General features: G+C 47.5%; 1 protein-coding gene across 1 annotated transcript; it reads left to right on the forward strand.

Moving 5' to 3' along the window:
* The first annotated feature begins 196 nt into the window (after window positions 1-196).
* On the forward strand, window positions 197-19,882 carry DUSP4 (dual specificity phosphatase 4). The gene is made up of 5 exons (XM_007519960.3): window positions 197-1,160; window positions 13,513-13,658; window positions 15,243-15,462; window positions 15,684-19,132; window positions 19,217-19,882. Exons 1-4 carry the CDS (start codon window positions 752-754, stop codon window positions 16,067-16,069), a joined length of 1,161 nt encoding a protein of 386 aa, XP_007520022.1. The 5' UTR covers window positions 197-751; the 3' UTR covers window positions 16,070-19,132; window positions 19,217-19,882.
* Window positions 19,883-21,229: the final 1,347 nt, after the last annotated feature.

Genomic DNA, 21,229 nt, shown 5'->3' on the forward strand with positions numbered 1-21,229 from the left:
TTTCCTCTCTCGGTCTGGGTTTTATGAATGGGCCTAGCGCCGAGCGCCCTGTTTACTCCGCTCTTTGTGACGTAGCGTCCTCGTGACCCGGCGCGGGCAGCCGGCACTCCATTCACGCGCCCGCGAGAGGGGCGGGAGCGAGAGTGGGCGGGGCGGGGCGCGAGGCCTCGAATGGCGAAAGGCGGAGCCTCGCGAGAGGTAGTAATGACTCTACCCCCGCCCGCGAGGCGAGCAGAACCGCCTCAATCAGTCTAGAAGCCCGGGAGCAAACTCGAGCTGCAGCAGTGCGCCGAGCTCTGGCTGCGGGTGGGCAAAAGCGTCCTGAGCAGCAGCTCCGGAGTTGGCTGCGGCGGCTGCGGCGGCTGGAGCCACAGCAAGAGCAAAATATAATAGAAGCCAACAGCCTAGAGGGAGACTGGGGACCCGGTGGTACTCCTCTCCCGTAAACGCATCCCTTCTGCCATCGCCTCCAGCTCAGCTCCGCGCGCGGTTCTGCCAGGTTCTCGAAGCCGCTCGGATTGCTATGTAACCGCGAGACCGAGCGAGGCAGGGGCCTGGGGGAGAAGAAGGTTCGCCAGTGGGATCCCCTAGGGGGCAAGTTTGCGGTCACTTGTGCGCTCGCTTCGCTCTCCACTCCCTCCCCCCAGCCCATCCCCTACTCTCAGTCCTCGTCCAGTTTTTCCTGGAGCCCTGTTGGCCCGGGTGTCCTTCGCCTCGTCGCGTGCGCAGAAGTCCGAGTTCCTTGGCGATCATGGTGACGGTGGAGGAGCTGCGGGAGATGGACTGCAGCGTGCTGAAAAGGCTGCTGAACCGGGACGAGAGCGGCGGTGGCTCCCTGGGGCTGCTGAGCGGAGGCAAGTGCCTGCTGCTGGACTGCAGACCTTTCCTGGCGCACAGCGCCGGCTCCATCCGAGGCTCGGTCAACGTGCGCTGCAACACCATCGTGCGGCGGCGGGCCAAGGGCTCGGTGAGTCTGGAGCAGATCCTGCCGGCCGAGGAGGAGGTGCGCGCCCGCCTGCGCTCCGGCCTCTACTCGGCCGTCATCGTCTATGACGAGCGCAGTCTGCGAGCCGACAGCCTCCGCGAGGACAGCACCGTGTCGCTGGTGGTGCAAGCGCTGCGCCGCAATGCCGAGCGCACCGACATCTGCCTGCTCAAAGGTAAACGCCAAAGGGGGGAGGTGGCTCTGGAGCGGTGCTTGCAAAGCCGGGTGCTTTCGTGGGATCAAGTGCCCCGAGCGAGCGACTCATCTCTTTGGGGATCCTCACGCTCCCTTTGTGCGCGCTGAGGTGCACAGGTTGGCTAAGACTTGTGCTCATATGTGTACTAAGTCCGAGCCCCCTAAAGTCCTTGGGGTTCCCGAGGGCGCTTTTTCTCCCGTCACCTGCCTTTCTGCACCCTTCCACTCGGCTTTTGTTTACACTCACTAACGATCTGTCCCTCTCCCCTGGGAAAAGCGGCTCATCTGCGTTGCCCACCCCCAAGTCCAGGGAAGGGCTCCCTTCCGAGTTATCACAGTGCAGGTGGGGTCAGGAGAGAGGCCTGTTGGCTCGGCGGGCCCAGGGCCTTGTCCTAAATACAATCCCGAGAACCCTAGATGTGGTCAATGGGGTGTAGGAGGCTTAGTGCACAGGTGGGGTCGGAAACCAGCTCCGGGGAAACCCTTCCAAAAGGAAGGTTGGGTTGCGGATGTAAGTGTGGAGCAATATGTATCTCACCTCCTGCTGCCCAACTTTGAGCTCCGCCGATAAGGTACGTGGCCAGCTGCTGCCGCCGCCACTGCCGCAGACGAGACCTGGGCTCCGGGCGCCAGAGGAGGGGTTGTGCCCCTGATTCTAGCAGCGGAAAAAGTACGACCTTTTGTTCACGCAGATTCTCGACTTTCTGCTGGCGGCGAGTGCTTCATGCATTTAAGCCAATAGGGAACGAAAAATGTTTAGGGTCTGGCAGGGCTTGTCAAATCGAAGATCCTCCATACCGGAAAGGACCTACTGCTAGCTGCATCCCTGGAGGGACCCTGTGCCTGTGCACCTGCCTGGCAGACCGCAGACACTGAAGCCCTTGGGTGACGGGGCGCTGGGGGAGCCCCGGCTCGGTGGTAGGAGCGCCCCTCCTCCCGCCGCTGCATTCCCGGCGTTCTTTCCTGGTAGTTGGGTCCTAGCCTCAGAACCCTAGGGGCTTTTCAGACCTGGGCCTTCAAAGAAAGGTCCTTTTTTTCACGGCAGGAGCCTCCTTTGCCCCCCCACCCCCCTTTACTTTTACTCTGGATCAGCTCGGAAAAGAGGAGGCAGGGCGGAAGCCTCTCCCCACTGCCTTTCCCCAAAGCACAGCGAAACTGATGTGTGTAGAAGGACTGAGTTTGCCCCCTGTGAACTGCGGGAGGCTTTGTCTTCGCAGTTGTTTCCTGGCCATTTGACCTGAAGGCAGCTGGAGAAATGCTGCTGTTGACCTTTACCTGAACTACGAATGCGATCTTGCTGATATTTCAATCTCTCCCAGGACTGCCTTTTGCACTTCTCTATTCGAGCCCAATCTAGCTATGCCCCCTTTGCCCCAGAGCGCTTTAGGAGCGTGACAGGAAGGGGTTTGCACTGGGGGACTAGCTACCAAGCAGAGCCAGCGGGGCGCTGGGGACTGGTCGGCTTCACTTGCCCAAAGTGCACGTCTGGTCTGTTCAGTGTGTGTGTGTCCCCGTGTACTAGTCTGTTAAGTACACCTGCACTCCCTCCCATACTTGCTCTTGGCGCAGATGGGGAAGATCCTAACAACTTCTCTGGTACTGAAGAGCCTACCGGTAGTGTAGGGGGGCTGGGCCAGGTGCCACTCAGCCTTCGAGTACCCCCGAATTTAGAGCTTGAGCACAAGCATTCCTCTGCTAGCCTTTCAACCTAGGACCCTTGTTAAGGTTAGGCAGACCAACGTGCAAGCTGGATTTGTTTTGTTTTTCTTCCTGGAAAAAATCCTGAGGGGACCGCCCTGGAGCGGTACCTTGGGGCAGTGCGCAGGCACTTAAGCCCAGCGGGTTCCCGGGCTGGGAGGGCTTTTGCTAGGTTTCCTGGGCTGACTCGAGGGAATCCCCCTGGTCCCCGGGAATCCTTCAGAAGAGCCCCTTGAGATGGACGAATTTTGAAAGCCTGCTGGGTCGAGCCGCTGGAGCAGGGAATAGTTTTAAAATGAGAGAGGACAGAGCCGTGAAATGACAGTTCCTGGGCGGTTGACTAGATGCTGGGCCTACTGAAAATGAATGTTTGAAAGGCTGTTTCCTCCAGAGGCCTTCTCTGCCTCCTGCTGTCTGGGGGCACAACCCACTGCATCTCAAAATCAAAGTCCTGGATTGAATCTTACTCTCAGGATCAGTCCAGGGGGCTGTTTGTTAAGCTGAGATTTTGCAAGCAAAGAGGGCCTGTCTTTGGGGACAAGTGGCTGCCTGAAATTTGCAGAGGTGGGGGCTTTCCTTTTACCAGAGGACTGCTCAGTTGTGCTGGGGATTGAACTTGGGACCTCAAAGGCATGGAAGTCTCTTTGCATAACCATTATGTTATTTCTCCAGCACCTCTTTTTACCTTTTAATGAAAAGGCACAACCTGGTAAAGGCAGAAAGGAATTCAGAGCTACAGTGAGGGAGGGAAGAGATCTCTGATGAGAGAAAACTGAAGCTTTGGGCTAAAGGGGGAAGAAAAGCCCCTTAAATGATCTTCAGTAAATGTTTGACTTGATCAGGGGTTGGATAACTGATACTGGAGTTGTTCTTCCGTTTTGCAGCTGATGGATTTTTCTGTTGATTCATTTTACTTCTGGTGGTGAGTGTGGAATGGAAGCAGTGGCCAGGTTGAGGAGCCCCTGGAGGACTCCATTCCCAGTGCCTGCTTTTTGCTGGGAGAGTAAACACAGCAAACACAGCAGGGCACTCATATTATTCTTCCTAGTCACAAGCTATTGACTTCTGCCTAGTGCATTAGAATGTTTGGATTTTTTTCTGTTCACCCATTGAAGAATTCCCACCTTGAAGAGTAACTGTCTTTCAGTTGAAGGTAGTTAATATCCAATACAACAAAAGAAAACACTATATTAAATATAAAATTATAAAGTGGGCTTTATTTCAAGTCAAATAAAGACTGCTTCAGCTGTACAGCTCTCAATATTAACTGGCTTCTTAAATGTAACATCCCCAAATCCCTACATTTTCTGACCTATTTGCTATAATATTTTTCTCATGAGAGTAAACCCCATCCCTCTTTTAACTTACTTTGTTTAAATTCTGAAAGGCTTTTTTTTCTACCTGCCCAATATATATATATATATATTTTTTTTTTCCTAGTGAATATTGATCTGAAAGGCATTTTAGGGGTACTTTAGAAATTATAGCTTTTCAAATTTTATTATAGCAACTATCTCCTTCACAATTCCATGGGTATGACTTAAGACTCCGTTGGTCATTGCTGAAAAACAAAAAGCATTTTTCTTACCCTAATAGGTATCTCTCTGTGAGGTGCCAGGGCTTGAACCCAAGGCTGCTTGCATGGGCTGTGACACTGAGTCACTTCCTTAGCCCAATTTTTATTTATTTATTTATTTAAAAATATTTATTTATTCCCTTTTGTTGCCCTTGTTGTTTTATTGTTGTAGTTATTTGTTGTCGTTTTTGGATAGGACAGAGAAATGGAGAGAGGAAGGGAAGACGGGGAGAGAAAGATAGACACCTGCAGGTCTGCTTCACCGCCTGTGAAGTGACTCCCCTGTAGGTGGGGAGCTGGGGGCTCAAACCGGGATCCTTACGTCCTTGTGCTTCCAATTTTTAGTTTATTATCTCCTACATTGATAGGGATAAAAAGAGGAAGAAGAGAAACACATTAAACCATTCCATTCATGGAGTTATACCAGCAGTCTGTCAAAGCCTTTACTTATACCTCCCCACCCCCACCCTCCACTGCATGGGTGCAGGGCATGTACAACTATACCGCTGAACCACTTCCCTAAGCATGTTTACTGCCCTTATTTACCAAATGACAAGTCCTCTATTAACACAGAAGATACTAGGCATCAAAACATTTTTTTTTCTCCTGTCTAAACTTCACCTCAGCTCATGACCTTTGTTCTTATTCAAGTCCTGATTTAAAAGCTGCCTAGAATTGTTGAGAAATTAGGAGTCTCTACTGAATATTCTAGTTTCTTACTCCAGTGGGACCTCCTTGAGTCCTCTGCCTCATGTCCTCAGGCCTAGACTATGCAGACTCTTGAAATCACACTTTCTGTGGAAAACAGCCACTGGGCAAAATTTAATGGGAAGAAGACTGTATGTGCTTAATGGAACCCCATTCACCGGTCCTTGTCCTCAGATTGTCAATGGCACTAGACAGCACAGCCTAAGGGGAGGTTGCCCACCTCTGCCACCCAATGGGAATAGTGTAGCATTACTCCTTGAAAATATGATATAAAATGCTGATGACAACTAGTGACTGGGAGTATTAGAACTGCAACAAATAAAAAAGACAGGTCTCTATCTCATTCCTGTTGCCTGTGATAAGTTATTGAAGAATTACAACGAATGAAACAAAGCACTTTTTTTTTCTTTCTCATTTGTACTGGGTGTTTGCAGCCAGCAAAAGTAACCAAGGTATTCTCAGGTGGAGGTATAAATGGAGAGTGAAACCCCAGTTGTCACTGAGCCCATCCCAGCTCCCTTAGGCTTCACCTCCATGCTCTTAGGGAGGGTGGACTGTACCTGCCATGATGGACTGACCACACGGAGCACCAAGGGAGGCCCTTGAAAGAGCCAAGATATTTCCTGAGAACAATTAGACTATCTGAAACCAGATAGCCAGTTTCCTTGCTGGAAGGCAGTTCCCGCCTAACAAAGAGGAAGCTTGACAGGAGGAAAAGTTCACTCTCAAAAGGAAGCCAGCTCGGAAGCCTGTTTGGAAGCTAGCTTGCTGAGCACTAGCAATAGGATAGAAGGAGCTGGAGGGACTGCAAATCAGATCCAGCTGCGGAATTGCTCCCAGTGGCAGCCAGCTGGCCCACCCCCTGCATGAAGGCCTATACTCGGAGTAGCTCCCGCAGGTACATTTTAATTGTTGCATGGGTGCTTACTAAATTGCCACTCATGTTAAATAAGTTCACATAGTCAAATGACCTTAAGATGACTCAGACTTTCTTGCTGGTTAGCCCTTGCCTTGTACTGAGATGTCCTAGGAGAGTAAGGGCAGTAGCCCTGCCCGAGAATGAGGGTTGAGCAAGTAAGGGGGGGGGGTAGCAGTCACATAAGCCCATGAGGAGAGCCACCACTGGAAGACAAACATTCACAGGATATATGCCTTTATGAATTCTCTTAGTGAGATGCAACTAGTACTACCCCAGGCTGTCCATCTGACAGCACTTTCACGCAAACATGTCCACCTCGTGGCAGGGCTTGTGACCAGTGGGTCATCATTTTCTATCATCCTTGAGAATTATCTTGCTAGTAGGTGATTGTGTGGGAAAGAACAGACAGCAGGGAGCTCAACTATAGACACAGTTATTCCTCCAGAAAGTCTGTTGAAACAGTATTTCCTTTTCCCTCCTAGACTCTCAATTTTCAATTTCAAGAGGAAAAATGAAAGCTATAAGTATGAGGCAGGGGAGATAGCATAACAGTTTTGCAAAAATGCTCTTAAGCCTGAGACTTCATAGTCCCATAAGCCAGAGCTAAGTAAGTAGTGCTCTGGTTAGAAAAAAAAAGATTAAAAGGACAGGGGTCAGGTGGTAGCTCACCTACCTGATAGAGTGCACATATTACCATGCTTGGGGATCTGGGTTCAACTATCTGGTTCCCACCAGCAAGGAAAAAGCTTTCATGAAAATAGAAAAAAAGGGGGGGGGGGGCACCAGAAATGGAGCCTAGCAGACACCGAATCTCAGTGATAATTTTGGTGGCAAAAAAGGGGATGGAAAGGCCATTCCAAAGTAAGGCTATGACAGAAACAGATGAAAATTAGTCGGAATATCTATTACAGAGTCAGATTCAATACAATGCTTTAAAAAGTCTCAAACTTCATATATCTGTTGTGGAATGTTATGGAATTTTCTTCTTCCCCTTCCTCTCTTCTCTCCCTCTTTCTTCCCCTTCTTCTCTTCCTCCTCCTCCTTCTGCCTCCAGTATTATTGCTGGGGCTCAGTGCCTGCACTACAAATCCACAGTTCTTGGAGGCCATTTTTTTCTATTCTTTCTTTCTTTTTTTTTTTATTGGATAGGACAGAGAAATTGTAGAGAGGAGAGAAAGACCCCTGCAGACCTCCTTCACTGTGAAGCAACCCACCTACAGGGAAGCCGGAGGCTGGAAACAGGATCCTTGTGTGGGTCCTTGCACTTCCTACTATGTGCGCTTAATCTGGTTTGCCACTGCCTGGCTCCCCTAGAATTTTCCCCAGAAGACAGAAATCTGTTTTTTTTTTAATATTTATTTTTCCCTTTTTGTTGCCCTTGTTTTTTTTTATTGTTGTTGTAGTTATTATTGTTGTTGATGTTGTCATTGTTGGATAGGGCAGAGAGAAATGGAGAGGGAGGGGGAGAGAAAGACACCTGCAGACCCGCTTCACCGCCTGTAAATCGACTCCCCTGTAGGTGGGGAGCCGGGGGGCTTGAACCGAGATCCTCACACCAGAAAACAGAAATCTATATCTTAGGCATCTGCTGTCAGTCAGTTTGTAAAGTTTTATTTATTTATTTCTTTATTGGGGGGATTACTGGTTTACAGTCAACATTAAAATAGTTTGTACATGCATAACATTTCCCAGTTTTCTACATAACAATTCAACCCCTACTAGGTCCTCTACCATCATATTCCAGGAGTTTGTATTAAATAGATCCTGGGCATTAGGATCATATATATGGTCTGGAGTCCTTAAATTTTGAGGATAGAACTGGGCTTCAGAAGTAGTGTGATTGCTCAAGCTCCCACAGCTGGAGGAGAGATGTAGCACTGATATCTGTTTCCCTGTTTGTCTTTGCACATCTGTAAGAAGGGTGGTACAATCCCTGTTCATGGCAAGTATATGCTTTCCTTCCTGTGAGTCCTGGATAAAACTGTGTCATCTTAACCGTGCTCTAAAAGGGCTCTGGCTATCGTACTTGAATGATTTGATTCTGGGAAGGAGGAATACTCAGGAGAAAGTCTTGGAGTTGTCTTTTTGAGTCCTTAGCCATGGTGGGAAATTCATTTGTCACTCACTACCACCATGACCCAGTATAAGAATACAAACACAGCTGAAATGAAAGTTTCATGAAGTCAAAACCTTTTTAAGTGTAATTCCTTGTCCTTATTTCCGTTCTATTACAGTTCCTTTAAATTAAAAAAAAATGTGCTGGTCATGACTCTTTTTCAGCTGTCTTATTCTGGGGTTTAGTACCTGAATGACAAATCCACCACTCCCTGGTGGTGGTGGTGGTGGTGGTGGTGGTGGTGGTGGTGGTGGTGGTGGTGGTGGTGGTGGTGTGTGTGTGTGTGTGTGTGTGTGTAGAGAGACAGAGTGAGAGACACAGAGAGAGACTGAGACAGAGTGAGAGACAGAGAGAGATAGATGAAAAAGGAAAGGAGGCAGAGAAGGGGAGAGAAAGGCCAGAAGCACTACTTCACCATTCATGAAATTGCTGACTGCAGGTGGAGACCAAGGCCTTGAACCTGCCTGGTAGTGAGTTGAGTGCACTCTTAATAGGTGGGCCACTGACTGCCCCCTGATCACAACTCCTTAATGACAACCTGAAGTTAGAAACCCTTGGAGATGTCAGCAATGCCCTGATCAGATCTTTGCTTACATGAAAAAACTTGTATCTTCATGGGATGGGCCCAACAGCTGGGTCCCTCAAAGATCACTAGGAGGGCAGAGATGGACTCCTAATAGCCAGGCTGAAAATTTGGTTTTGATAAAAAAAAAAAAACAACCCTGGACTGAATAGTGACCCCACCCTTCCCTAGGTCTGTCCTATACCCCATTTCCTCTCCTGTAAAGTTAAGGCTAGTCACAGCTTTCTCCAGGGCTGCCTGTTGGACACATGTTGGCAGAACCTGGTTCGCAGTGAACATTTCTTCTCAACAGTAGCTGTATTTGTGTTAGCATGGATCTGACAACCAGAGATGACTTTCTGTGGTGTGGCCTTGTAGACTCTGTGGATATGAGTAGTTCCCAACACACATCCATCAGTGTCTTCTGTCTCATACCCCTGACCCCATCCTCATGTGTTCTAGCCACCCAAGGTTCTGGTCAGCTCCAGCTGACCCCAGGAGTCTGCATCCCACAATGACCTTGGGTCCATACTCCCAGAGGGTTAAAGAATAGGAAGGCTATCAGGGAAGGGGATGGGATATGGAGTTCTGGTGGTGGGAATTGTGTGGACTTGTACCCCTCTTATCCTATAGTTTTGTCACTGTTTCATATATATATATATATATATCTCATATTGGTCCTTGTAACAACCAGTCACAGACTTTCAAAAGCTAGTGACAACTCAGGAAGGAAAAGACTTCTTGTAGCTACCACTGCCCAAGGTCTGATTCCCTCCCAGTGCCCTGGTCCGGGGAACTGGTCTGCTTCACTTAGTCTCTTAGTCTGCTTGCTTTTCCAAGAGCTTCCATGAAGAAGTGACTTTTCAGTAATCATTTCTCCTGTTTCCTCATATGGGTGTCTTTTCTTTTTTTCTTTCTCTCTCTTTCTTCCTTTCTTTTTATTGGATAGGACAGAGAAATTGAGAGACAAGGGGGAGGTAGAGAGGGAGAGAGAAATATAAGACATCTGCAGACCTGATTCACTTCTTGTGAAGTGACCCTCTGCAGGTAGGAAGCTGAGATCCTTGTGCTTTGTACTATGTGAGCTTAACCCAGTGCACCACTGCCTGACTCCCCCTTTTTGCATTTTTCTTATTGTAAATGTATTTTATGTTTATTTTTTATGCCATTTTTCAAATTTGTGACTAATAGTGGTTTACAAGATTGTAACATTACAGTATATACTGCACCCACAACCAAAGTCCTGTGCCCCCACCCTCTCAGCCATAAGCCCCATAGTTCTCAGAGTCTTAGAGACAAGTTTGTTTCCTTCTGGGATGTGTTTTATGCTCTTTCTTTTCTTCTTTTTTTTTTTGTGTCAGTTCTCTAGATTCCACATACACATATGAGTGAAACCATTTGGTAGTTATCTTTCATCTCTACTTGTTTCATTAAAATAATCATAATCATCTCTAGTTCCATGGAGTATATATTGAAGGGTGGCTTTTCTTTGTGCTGTTTTTCTGACTTGCTACAGGCCGCTTGGGGAAATGACAAGTCTTCCCCCCTTCCACCTTCCAGGTCTTTCATACCCTTAGGGCCACCTTGTCCTACCACTTCCCCCTTCCCCCCATACCCCAGAGGTAAGCCTCTGACTCAGCACCCCTCTTTGGGCTCCATTTGAGACTGGATTGAGCTGATAGAGGATTAACCCCATCCCCACCCAGAGTAGTGAATATCCCCTCTCTCCACCCCACCCCAGGGGGGGTGGGGGCTCAGAATGTGCTGCCCCTGCCCTTCTTTTTTCTAACTACCAGATCTTAAAATAGGAAGCAATGAGTAGAACCCTGGAAGAGAATGCTTTTCAAAGTCAATAAGTTGTCAATAATACTGAAGCTACTTTTCAGATGCAAAAAGAAAAACCTTTCCTGTAAGCTCTCCTGAGGCCAAACCTGGAGCACTGGCTACTCCTGTCTGTCCTCAGGGAAGGAGTGTTTCAGAGTAGGAGGAGAAGGGGGAGGGGGAAGGAGGGAGGAGGAGGAAGAGGAGGAGGGTAGCTCAGAGAGGTTGAACAGGCCAGGCCCCAACTGCACAGCAGATGATTCATGTGGTTGGGATTCAGCCCAGGTCCCTGAATTTGATTATAGAATCTGTGTCTCTTTTCACTCTTACCAGAAAGTCAGTCTGGAGGCCTGTCCTGTACCTTCTCAGTGAAGGGAAGAACATTCTCTCTCTCTCTTTTTTTTTTGTGGCCTCCAGGTTATCACTGGGCGCCATGCTGCCACTACTAATCCACTGCTCCTGGTGGGCATTTCCCCCCATTTTCTTGGATAGGACAGAGAAATTGAGAGGGGAGGAAGGGAGAGAGAGAGAGAGAGAGAGAGCGAGAGACTCCTGCAGACTTGCTTCGCCAGCCACTCAGTGTCCTTCCTGCAGGTGGGGAGTGAGGGCTCAAACCGGATCCTTACATGGGTTCTTGTGCTTCATATTATGTATAACTTCTTGCCCTGGTACTCTGGAGACTCCCCCCCCCCCCACTCCCCTGACCAAACAGCTGTTAACTGGGTGATAAACCTTTGAAGGGCACTGATTGTATTTCTTTAAAAAAAAGATGTAGTAACTCATTAATAAAACACAGAAGATTTTGAAATATACAGTGCTGGCTCTTCCATATAGCTACTCAGTAATGGCTTGCTGCCTGATTCATTTTCCTTTAGACTTGTTCAAAGGGCAACATTGACAGAGACTCCCATTAAAGGAACAAGCTAAAGACATTTAGTCTGGGTCCTGCTTCCCCTCCCCACATTGTTTGCATTTGAGGAGGGCAGTGTTTGCAGCCCTAGTAGGTGAGGGGACAGAGTGGATGACAAGAGGAGGGAGATGTCCCCATGATGAGCTGATCTGAAGTGGGCGGTAATGGCCCCTCAAGATTTTCCATGGAGCAGGTTGGCTGGTCACTGTGACTCAGCAGGTGCCAGGGCCCATGACCAGAGAGATGTCCTTTTATATCCTGAGGATGGCAGGGAGTGAAAGAAGCCTCTGGCCAGAGAGGGAAAAAATGTATGCCCTGTATCTGTAAGCCTTGTCATATAGCAAAGAAAGATTTGCCTTTCTCTCAGAAGCAGGCGTTTCTGGGCAAGTCATTCACTAAGCATCACATGGACAGTTACTGTGAAGGGTTGTATGACGTCTTATGGTTCTGTCTTCAAGAATGAAGTGAACAGGCTTCATAAGTGACAGTCTGTTTAACGGATTCAGGAGAGGGGGTATCAATTTTCACTTCATTTTTGATTCTGTAGAAATGGCAAAATACAAACACAAGCAGGGTCTCACACTGAGAGTAGATGGGAAGTTATCACAAAGCAATCTCCTGGAGATCACAAGACAATAAGACAATTGAAGATACAGGGGCCAGACAATGGTGAACCTGGTAGGGTGCACGTATTACAAAATGAAAGAATCTGGGTTCAAGCACCAGGTCCCCACCTACAGTGAGGGGAGCTTCCTAAGCGACAAAGCAGTGCTGAAGCTATCCACCTCTCTATAGACCCCCTTCTTCTCTCTTAAGTTCTCTGTCTCTAATAAAAAAATTGGAGGTACAGGTGGAGTGCTTCTGAGTATCTCCTCAATAGCCTTTCTCCATATTTCTGCCCACTTGCCCCCTTTGTCATCCCCCCCCAAGCTGGCATTGTCCTGCTTAACAGTAACACTGTTCCAGATAAGTTGGCTATTTATCCCCCACTCACCCTTAAATTAAAAGTTGCCTTTCCCTGGAAGATGATCCCACAGATCACCATTCCAGGTCTTAGCAACTCTCAGGTCAGGAAATCCTCCCTTGCCCTAAACCTATATGTAAGCAAGAGGGGTTCATTTTGATTTAAGCCCATTTTCATTTTTATTTAAGCCCTTTGTTGGAACAGCTGTTAAGGATGCCAAGGCCAGGTGACTGGCATCCGTTCTGCTTTTGAGATACAGAATGGCTGGTGCCAGGGTGATTTTGCTGCTTCTTGCCCACAATGGAGAAGCTTTCCAAAGGCCAGGGCCAGAGTCTGGGGGACAATGGATGTCACGGAAGCCTTGGTGCTCCTGGAGCCCCACAGTGGCCTTTCGCTCTTCCCTGCTTTGCCATCATCCTAAGGAGCTCCTGTAGAAAGAGTCCATTCCGGATGTATCTCACCTTCCACCCTCCCACTATCTTCCTTTGCGCTTGTACATTTCTTTTTTTTTTTTTTAATATTTATTTTTATTTATTTATTCCCTTTTTTTGCCCTTGTTGTTTTATTGTTGTAGTTATTATTGCTGTCATTGTTGTTGGATAGGACAGAGAGAAATGGAGAGGGGAGGGGGAAGACAGAGAGAGGGAGAGAAAGATAGACACCTGTAGACCTGTTTGACCACTTGTGAAGCGACTCCCCTGCAGGTGGGGAGCCAGGGCTTGAACCAGGATCCTTATGCGGGTCCTTGCGCTTAGCGCCACCTGCACTTAACCCGCTGCGCTACAGCCCGACTTCCGCGCTTGTACATTTCTAACTAGGTCTTTTTCCAGCCCTGAGGATTCATTCAGTCCAGGCCAAATGTAGGCTTTGCATATCCAGCAAATTCTCTGTGGACTTTATCTCTGGACCCACAGTGCCACCCAGTGGTAAATGTAGCCCAACAGATCCCTACTTTGCCAACAGCTCTCCTTTGTCAGAGTGGAATTCAAATTATTTTGGGCTTCCTGTGAGGCTGGGTGACTTCTTTATTTTAACCTGAACATCTTTCTTCTTTACAGGTGGCTATGAGAGGTTTTCCTCTGAGTACCCAGAATTCTGTTCCAAAACCAAGGCCCTGGCAGCCATCCCTGCTGTCATGCCTCCCAGTACTACAGAGCCCCTGGATCTGGGTTGCAGCTCCTGTGGGACCCCACTGCATGACCAGGTAGGCTCAGGGGCAAGTGGCAATGTTGGGGTGCACAGAAAGGGCTGCTTTTCAGAGTTCTATCTTTTATTTTATTTATTTTTAATGTTTTTGTTTTTCTTTATTTAATGAGAGGGGGAGATTCCATAGGTAGTGCTGGGGGTGTGTGTGTGGTTAAGCCTCATCCTCATGCTTTTGTGAAACAACTTTTCCTGCTAGGCTGCTTCTCCTGCCACATTGGTCTGCCAAATATAAACACACACACACACACACACACACACACACACACACACACACACACACACACACGTTTTTTGTTTTTTTTTCTTGCCAGAGCTCTGGCTTATGGTAATGTAGGGGATTGAAATTGAAGGTGGGACTTCAGAATTTAGGCATGACAGTCTCTTTGCATAACCATTATGTTATCTATCAATCCATGCCTTAGTATTTTATTTTGCTTTATTTCAATGAGAAAGAGATACCAGAGTACTGTTTAGTTCTGGTTTATGGTGGTACCCAAGCTTGAAGCTGGGGCCTCAAAGCCTCAGGCATGGAAGTTTTTTCCATAACTATTATGCTGTCTCCCCAGCCCTCACCCAAGAAAACAATATGAATACAACACTTCTTGACTTCATCTCTAGAGTTAAATGCACATAGTCAAGGCAAGCAGGACCATAGTCGGGCTGTTCTCCATGCACAGGCCAGTTGTAAACATTGGGTGGATATAACTGGTCAGCCGGTGCTCCCTCCAACTAAGAAAAGCAGAAGAATCACTACACTTCTTACAAGCCCACCCTTTCCAGTCCTTTTATTTAGATGGAGAAGTTGAAATATGAAGGTCTAGCAACTTTGCTTCCCAAGCTCCAGGTCACTTGTTCTGACCCAAAAAACATTGTCATTGATTTCATGCCCTCCAAGTTAGCCTCTAAATCACTCAACAAGCCACTTAATGTTTAGAAGGTCCTAGCACCAAGAGTACAGCAAGACCACACCCTGCCTGCCATTCCATTGGTCACGGGATGCTAGGCCAGCTTCGTGGGCGGGAGAGAGATGACCAGGGAGAGACTCATGGCTGAGCTGGGAATGCAGCTCAGTCCTTACCCAGCGGGAATGTAGTTCGATCTAGCTGTCACAATCTTGTCCTGTATATCTCCTGAGGCGGAAGTGTCAGGTCAGAAGAGGCTGTATGTAGGATAGGGGGTGGGGAGAAGGAAAAGGCGCTTGAACCAGTGGGGATTAAACCAGTGAAAACAATGATTATGTAAATAGACCAGAGTCAAGCAATGCCACAGAAGGGGTCTTAGAATCAGAATTTAGAAGCAGACCAACAACAGGAAAGTGGGCTGCCTGGACCTCAAGTGGCCTCAAAGCTCTCCCCACAGCAGAGCAGAGCACAAAGGCCGTAGCAGCCTCACAGAGCACGCCATTCCCTCCAGGAGGCCCCAGAGAATGAGGAGGGATCCTGGAAGGGCTGTGTCCACTTGGAACTCTCCTGATGGCCAAGGACGAGCTTCCTTCTCCTTGCCCCACACTGCCTAGTCCTTTTCCCTGCTGCCTTATACTCATGTTTAGGGACCTCTGTGTTTTCCCTTTCTTCCGATGCAGGGAGGTCCTGTGGAGATTCTTCCCTTCCTGTACCTCGGCAGTGCCTATCATGCTGCCCGGAGAGACATGCTGGACACCTTGGGGATCACGGCCTTGTTGAATGTCTCCTCGGATTGCCCAAACCACTTTGAAGGACACTACCAGTACAAGTGCATCCCAGTGGAAGATAACCACAAGGCCGACATCAGCTCCTGGTTCATGGAAGCCATTGAGTATATCGGTACGCTAGGCCTGGGTGTGGGGAGATAGGAGGGATTCACTCAAAACCTCTGTGTTGGAGGGACTTGGGACAGCGCCATATCCAGGGAGCCACCATTTCTGTCCTTCCTTCCTCCCTACTAACAGAGGTTTACCCCTGGCATGCTGCTTTGGAGCCACAGCACTTGCCTTTTGGGGAGCTGGGGTCTGCCAGGCGCTCACGGTCTGTGCTCTCTGTCCCAGATGCGGTGAAGGAATGCCGTGGTCGCGTGCTGGTGCACTGCCAGGCGGGCATCTCACGTTCGGCCACCATATGCCTGGCCTACCTGATGATGAAGAAGCGGGTGCGGCTGGAGGAGGCCTTCGAGTTCGTCAAGCAGCGGCGGAGCATCATCTCGCCCAACTTCAGCTTCATGGGGCAGCTGCTGCAGTTTGAGTCGCAGGTGCTGGCCACCTCATGCGCAGTGGAGGCAGCCAGCCCGTCAGGGCCCCTGCGGGAGCGGGGCAAGACTACCCCTACGCCCACCTCGCAGTTTGTCTTCAGCTTCCCCGTCTCCGTGGGTGTGCACGCCACCCCCAGCAGCCTGCCCTATTTGCACAGCCCCATCACCACCTCCCCCAGCTGCTAGAGCTGCTCTCAAACCCCCACAATGCGGAGCGGCTCTTAGCACAGTCCACCGAGGCTGTGTGTGGGCAGCAAGTCTGGACGCTACCAGGCAACCAAGCTCCTTACCCGTCCATCTCTCCTTGGCCAGCAGTGGGCCAGCTAGAATGGCAATAAGGACTCTGAACACACACTCAAAGCAAACACAACAAAACACTCCAACTTAGAGCAATAACAGCTGCCTTAGCAGGCAGAGAAGACCTTGGTTTGGTTTGCGTGTTCGTCTCACTTTTCAGATAGGAATTTCTTACCTCATTTTTTTTTAAGCAGTAAGGCTTGACGTTAGGAAACCACAGATCCTGGCAAATGTGCCCACCCAGTTTTAAGAGGGGAAAGAAGGTGGAGGGAAGAGAAGAAACCAGAAGTGCCTGGTTCTGTGTGCTTGTTCCTTTTGTTGTAGTTACAGGGAGAAACCCCCGCCCCCCAAAAAAAAAAACAACTTTTAGGACTTTTTTTTTCTAAGTCACCAACAGGTGAATAATTATGCTTAATAATAAATAAAGGTATTTATTGAGTATTTCCTCAGAGTATGTAAGTAGCAGGAGTCTAGTGGCAGTGAGTTTAGAATATATTTATGTTAATGTGGACAGGGGAGCACAGCAGCATGCAAATGTCAAAGTGTTTAGGAAGTGAATGGTGTCAGGTAGATGTGGACAATTAGCATGTTGACCACCCTGCTTTTGTTGCCACTGAGAAAGCAGGCAGGTTGGGTGGGGGGAGGCAAACAGAAAGGACTACTTTTTAATTACTTTGAAAGCTGGTTCCTGGCACTCTGATCACTGAAGCGACTTTAAACCACAACAACACCTTTTCTCTCTGATGAAGGGTCATGCAGTGTGGCGGGAATATTTTTCTCAAGGACCTGGATGTGAACTTGTAGATCATCTCTGATCAATGCCATAACATGTAAGGTGCTCCTGAAAAATTGGGTGCAATTCTGATTTCCCTGCAGCCAATCACTTGGCAAGATGATCAGGGAGACCAGCTCACTGGAGAGAGACTTCAAATGAATCCGTGTGTAAGTGGAGGCACCACCATGACTCATTTGTGCAAGGCAGAGTTGTCCATCTGGAGCAGTCTTCTTGAAATGAACGACACCAACAAAGTCTTGCATTTTTGACATTCCTGGTTTAGGTGGACATTTCCAAAGATTCTCTGGAGTAGAAAGGAGGGGCTCCTCACATTCCAGGTCTTGTTGAAGTCTAGCAGGAGTGAGTTGTTGGACTGATTCTTTGCTGGGGACTGGCTGCTCAACTCCCATGTTGGGGTTTGCCCGTACTCTAGTGCCAAACATGCAAATGTAAAGGGTCATTTGTGGGGAAAATGTCATTTTAGAGGAACTTTCCAAATGGAGAGATGGCTTTTGGAGGGAGAAAGATTTTTTTCCACTGACTGGGCTTGGGGGTGGGAAGGTAGGAGGGAACAGATTACATGTTATTTCATTTGTGGTGTTGTGGAATGGTGTTATGGAGTTCCAGATTAGAGGGAATTGTGAACTTGTCTAAAAAAAAAAATTTTTTTTTTTTTTTGTCCCTTGTGAGTCTAGCTCTAAATGAGCATTTTTGCTGCTCACCTATAACTTCCAGCCTCAATGTCAGAATAGCAATAGCGTTGGGATGCTCTTTTTCATTCTGGCAGCCAGACAATGAGCACCAGGTTCTCTACATTTCCTTCCACAGACAGGAGTGTGCTGGACACCATTTGTCTTGCCTTTGTCAAGCTCTGCCTTTGGGCGAGGCCAAGAGTTCTTGCTTCCTGTTTCTTTAGAAAGTCTGCTTTTTTTCCCCTGAGCTGCTTGGCTGGGTAGCTCTGGGTGAGGCCTGGAGAGATGAGGTTCCTACAATGGACTTGTTGAGAGCCAGCACGGTTGGACATCTCCACTTGCTTTTTGATTCCTGGAATTTGCTTCATGTTTGATGATGAATGAGGTCAAGTGGGTTCTGTAACTAAAAAAGCTATGGGTTCCAATGATAGATCAGCACGGGAAGAGGGACTGGTCATGGGGAGGAGGGGGGGTAGCCGGGACTAGATTTGCTTTCTATAGACTGAGTGTACATTTGCCAAGACTTATGTATCCTGCTTCCTCAGATCACATGGACAGTTGGGGCTCAGGACCAACTCCAAACATGTCTTCCCCCTGCTTTCCAACTTAAGTCTTCTATCTCTGTGTCAAACAGCTACTTATTAAAGCTTTTTTTTTTTTTCCCCCCAGTGTATATTCCTTAACCATAAAAATTCCCAAGCTCTTAGAAGTCAAATAGGAAATTGACATATCTGGGAAAAGGGGTTTTTTGGTCAGCATCCAGAAGCCTCTAATGATTTGGAAGAACTGGAGTGAAGCTATCATGGTGGCCAATGAGTTCCCATAGGATCCCTCCCACTGTTGTTCAAGTACAGAAACAGCCAGAAGGCATTGCCATGACACTGGTTATCAGCTGTGTTGGCTACAAGGCAGTTGGCTTACTGGGTCTTCCAGAGGGGCAGAGGCTTTGTGATTTGTGCTGTTTGGAGCACTGAGGACCCCAGCTATGTTGACCTAAACTGTCATAAGCAACAGATGACAGGTGGCTGTTGTGCTCAGCTGTTGTTTCCTGCTGGAGGGCAGAAGGTTTTCAACAAAGTTGGGAAGCCATGAAAAAAAAATTTTTTTTTTTAATCTTTAGGGAAGTAGGAGCCTGGTTAAAATGTGAGGGGGAGAAGGAGCTGTTAGGAGTGAGAATTGGCCACCAAACCCATACGTATTCAATTGACGGTTCACCTTGTCTGCCCTTTTGCACCATCTGGGGAGCTGTTAAAAGCCTGACTTCAGGTGAACCCAAACCTTATTAAACCAGGGTTTCTGGAGGGTGAAATCAGGCATCAGTGTATTTTTAAGTTATATAGATGATTTCCATGTGCAACCAAGATTTAGGAGACTACCTTGTTCTCTAGATAGTGGGGTGAAGTTGAAGGGTAGGGCTTGACACCACCAAACTAGATTTTCTCATAAAATCCCCAGCTGGGGAGGTGTGTGTGTGTGTGTGTGTGTGTGTGTATAGAGACAGATGGTGGTGCACAAATGCACATATTGCAGTGCGTGTGTGTGTGTGTGTGTGTGTGTGTGTGTGTGTAGAGACAGATGGTGGTGCACAAATGCACATATTGCAGTGCACAAGGACCCAGTTTCAACTTCCTGGTCCCTACCTGCAGTGGGGAAGCTTCATGAGTGGTGAAGTAGTGCTGCAGATGTCTATCCCCCTCCCCTCAATTTCTATCCAATTTAATAATAATAATAAAAAACAGCTGGGTGTTTGTCACAGGCTCTGCCTAGTCTCTGCCAGAGCTCAGCTCTTGGAAGTTCAGGGAGCATGTGACCTAGATGGCATCCTTTCCTACTCCTTGAGAGTCAGCTGTCATGTGGAGCATTGTTCTAAAAAAAAGGGGGGGGGGCAATGTCTGGATGTAAATGTCTTTCTTTCCTTGTCAAGAAAAGAGGGAGAGTGTCACCTGCTAAGATGTATACTCTTCCCCCCCCTCACAGCACCCCATTCTTCCTTAGAGTGTATGAGTTATATGAGGAAGAGGCCTCATCAAGATAGAGCAATGCAATACTTGTAACTTCTGTACATAGCCCCATCTTTAGAGTAATGCCATTTCTACATTTGATATGCTTGTATTTCTGTAGGATGTATATAGTTTAGGGGATTGTTATTTTATTTTTTTTTTAGAAAAGTCAACATGTTTTTATTTATTGCTTGGAAGAGAACATTTGAAGAAGAAATAAATACATTTTCAACCACCTATGGCTTAGTTTATCTTTCCCTTGCAAATGCTGCTAAGGTAACTTGATAGTTCTAGAACATTTGTGCATTTTGCAACATATACACAGTGAAGATGGTGTCAAGTAGGTGAGCCTACACAAACAAGGACAGTAACAGGGAAAGGCAGATACTAATTTCTTAAGAGCCTGACTTTTCCACGCAGAATCACTACACACAACTCCATCAAGAACTAAAGGATTGAACAGGACTGTCTTTCCTCTGAGAATCTACTAAGTGCCATATAGGACGGGAGATGAGGATGGCTCCTCGGAGAGGTCAAACTAAAAAGACCCTGAGCATAGAAGTAGAAGATTCCATTTATGATTGCACCTTTTCCCCCTTTCAAATTGCTTTGCTGAGGGTGGGGGTATGGGTGGGGGTTTATAAGGGTTTATAGTACAGTTGTCAGGAAGGATGGACATTACTAGAGGTTGGCAAGATCAATGGTCAAGTGAAAGTCTACGGAAAGGCATGTAAGAACATCTAGGAAAGCAGGACCTAGTGTGTGCTTGGAAGATTCAACACTGAAAATTTACTCTTGCCTCATAAATAAAACTATACACTTAATATAATCTCAACAAAAACACTAGCAACATTTGGTGAATTTTTGGCAGAATGAACCTGATTTTACCTGGAGAAAAAAAAATTTTCAAAAAGGGCAGAAAAATGGGGAAAAAATCACAAGGCATGGAAGTAGGGTTTATATCCTTTGTATGGTGTATCTACGAGACAAAAATAATTAGAACTCTGTTTTTTGATAATGTATTTAAAAAAATGTTTACTATGAAGAAGGGGACAGGGCACCGCTTAGCTTTAGCATAAATTGGTGCTGAGGACTGAACTCTGGCCCAGTTTAACAATTTCTTTGTGCTAGGGTTTCATGCATGGGTGATTTTTACCACCTTGGACATCTGTTTCATTCAGATACAGAGAGACAGATAAAAATGAGACAATACAGCATCAGAGCTTCCTCCAGTGCCATGACACTCCCATGCGGTCCTAGGATTCAAAACTGGACTGTGAAATGGCAAGGTATGCGCCTACCCAGTGAGCTCTCTCAAGTCCATCAGGAGATTATATTTATTTTTACCAGAGTTCTGCTCAGCTCTGGCTTATGGCAGTATGTGGGGATTGAATTTTGGGCTTTGGAGCCTCAGGCATGAGAGTCTTTTTGCCATAACTATTATGCTATCTGTCCCCCCCACCCCCCCGCCCTCAAGAGATCATCTTTTTAAATATTTGAGATTCTTGGGAGTTGGGCGGTAGCACAGAGGGTTAAGTACACGTGGTGCAAAGCACAAGGACTGGTGTAAGGATCCTGGTTC

The sequence above is a fragment of the Erinaceus europaeus genome, chromosome 2 (genome assembly GCF_950295315.1).
Source record: "Erinaceus europaeus chromosome 2, mEriEur2.1, whole genome shotgun sequence".
Taxonomy (NCBI): Eukaryota; Metazoa; Chordata; class Mammalia; order Eulipotyphla; family Erinaceidae; genus Erinaceus; species Erinaceus europaeus.

Bases quoted from the DNA above. Each gene is read 5' to 3' on its own strand.
- DUSP4 (XM_007519960.3), top strand. From the start codon at position 752: ATGGTGACGGTGGAGGAGCTGCGGGAGATGGACTGCAGCGTGCTGAAA. The intron at 1,161-13,512 runs GTAAACGCCAAA...TCTTCTTTACAG, and splicing joins CGACATCTGCCTGCTCAAAG to GTGGCTATGAGAGGTTTTCC. The intron at 13,659-15,242 runs GTAGGCTCAGGG...CTTCCGATGCAG, and splicing joins GGACCCCACTGCATGACCAG to GGAGGTCCTGTGGAGATTCT.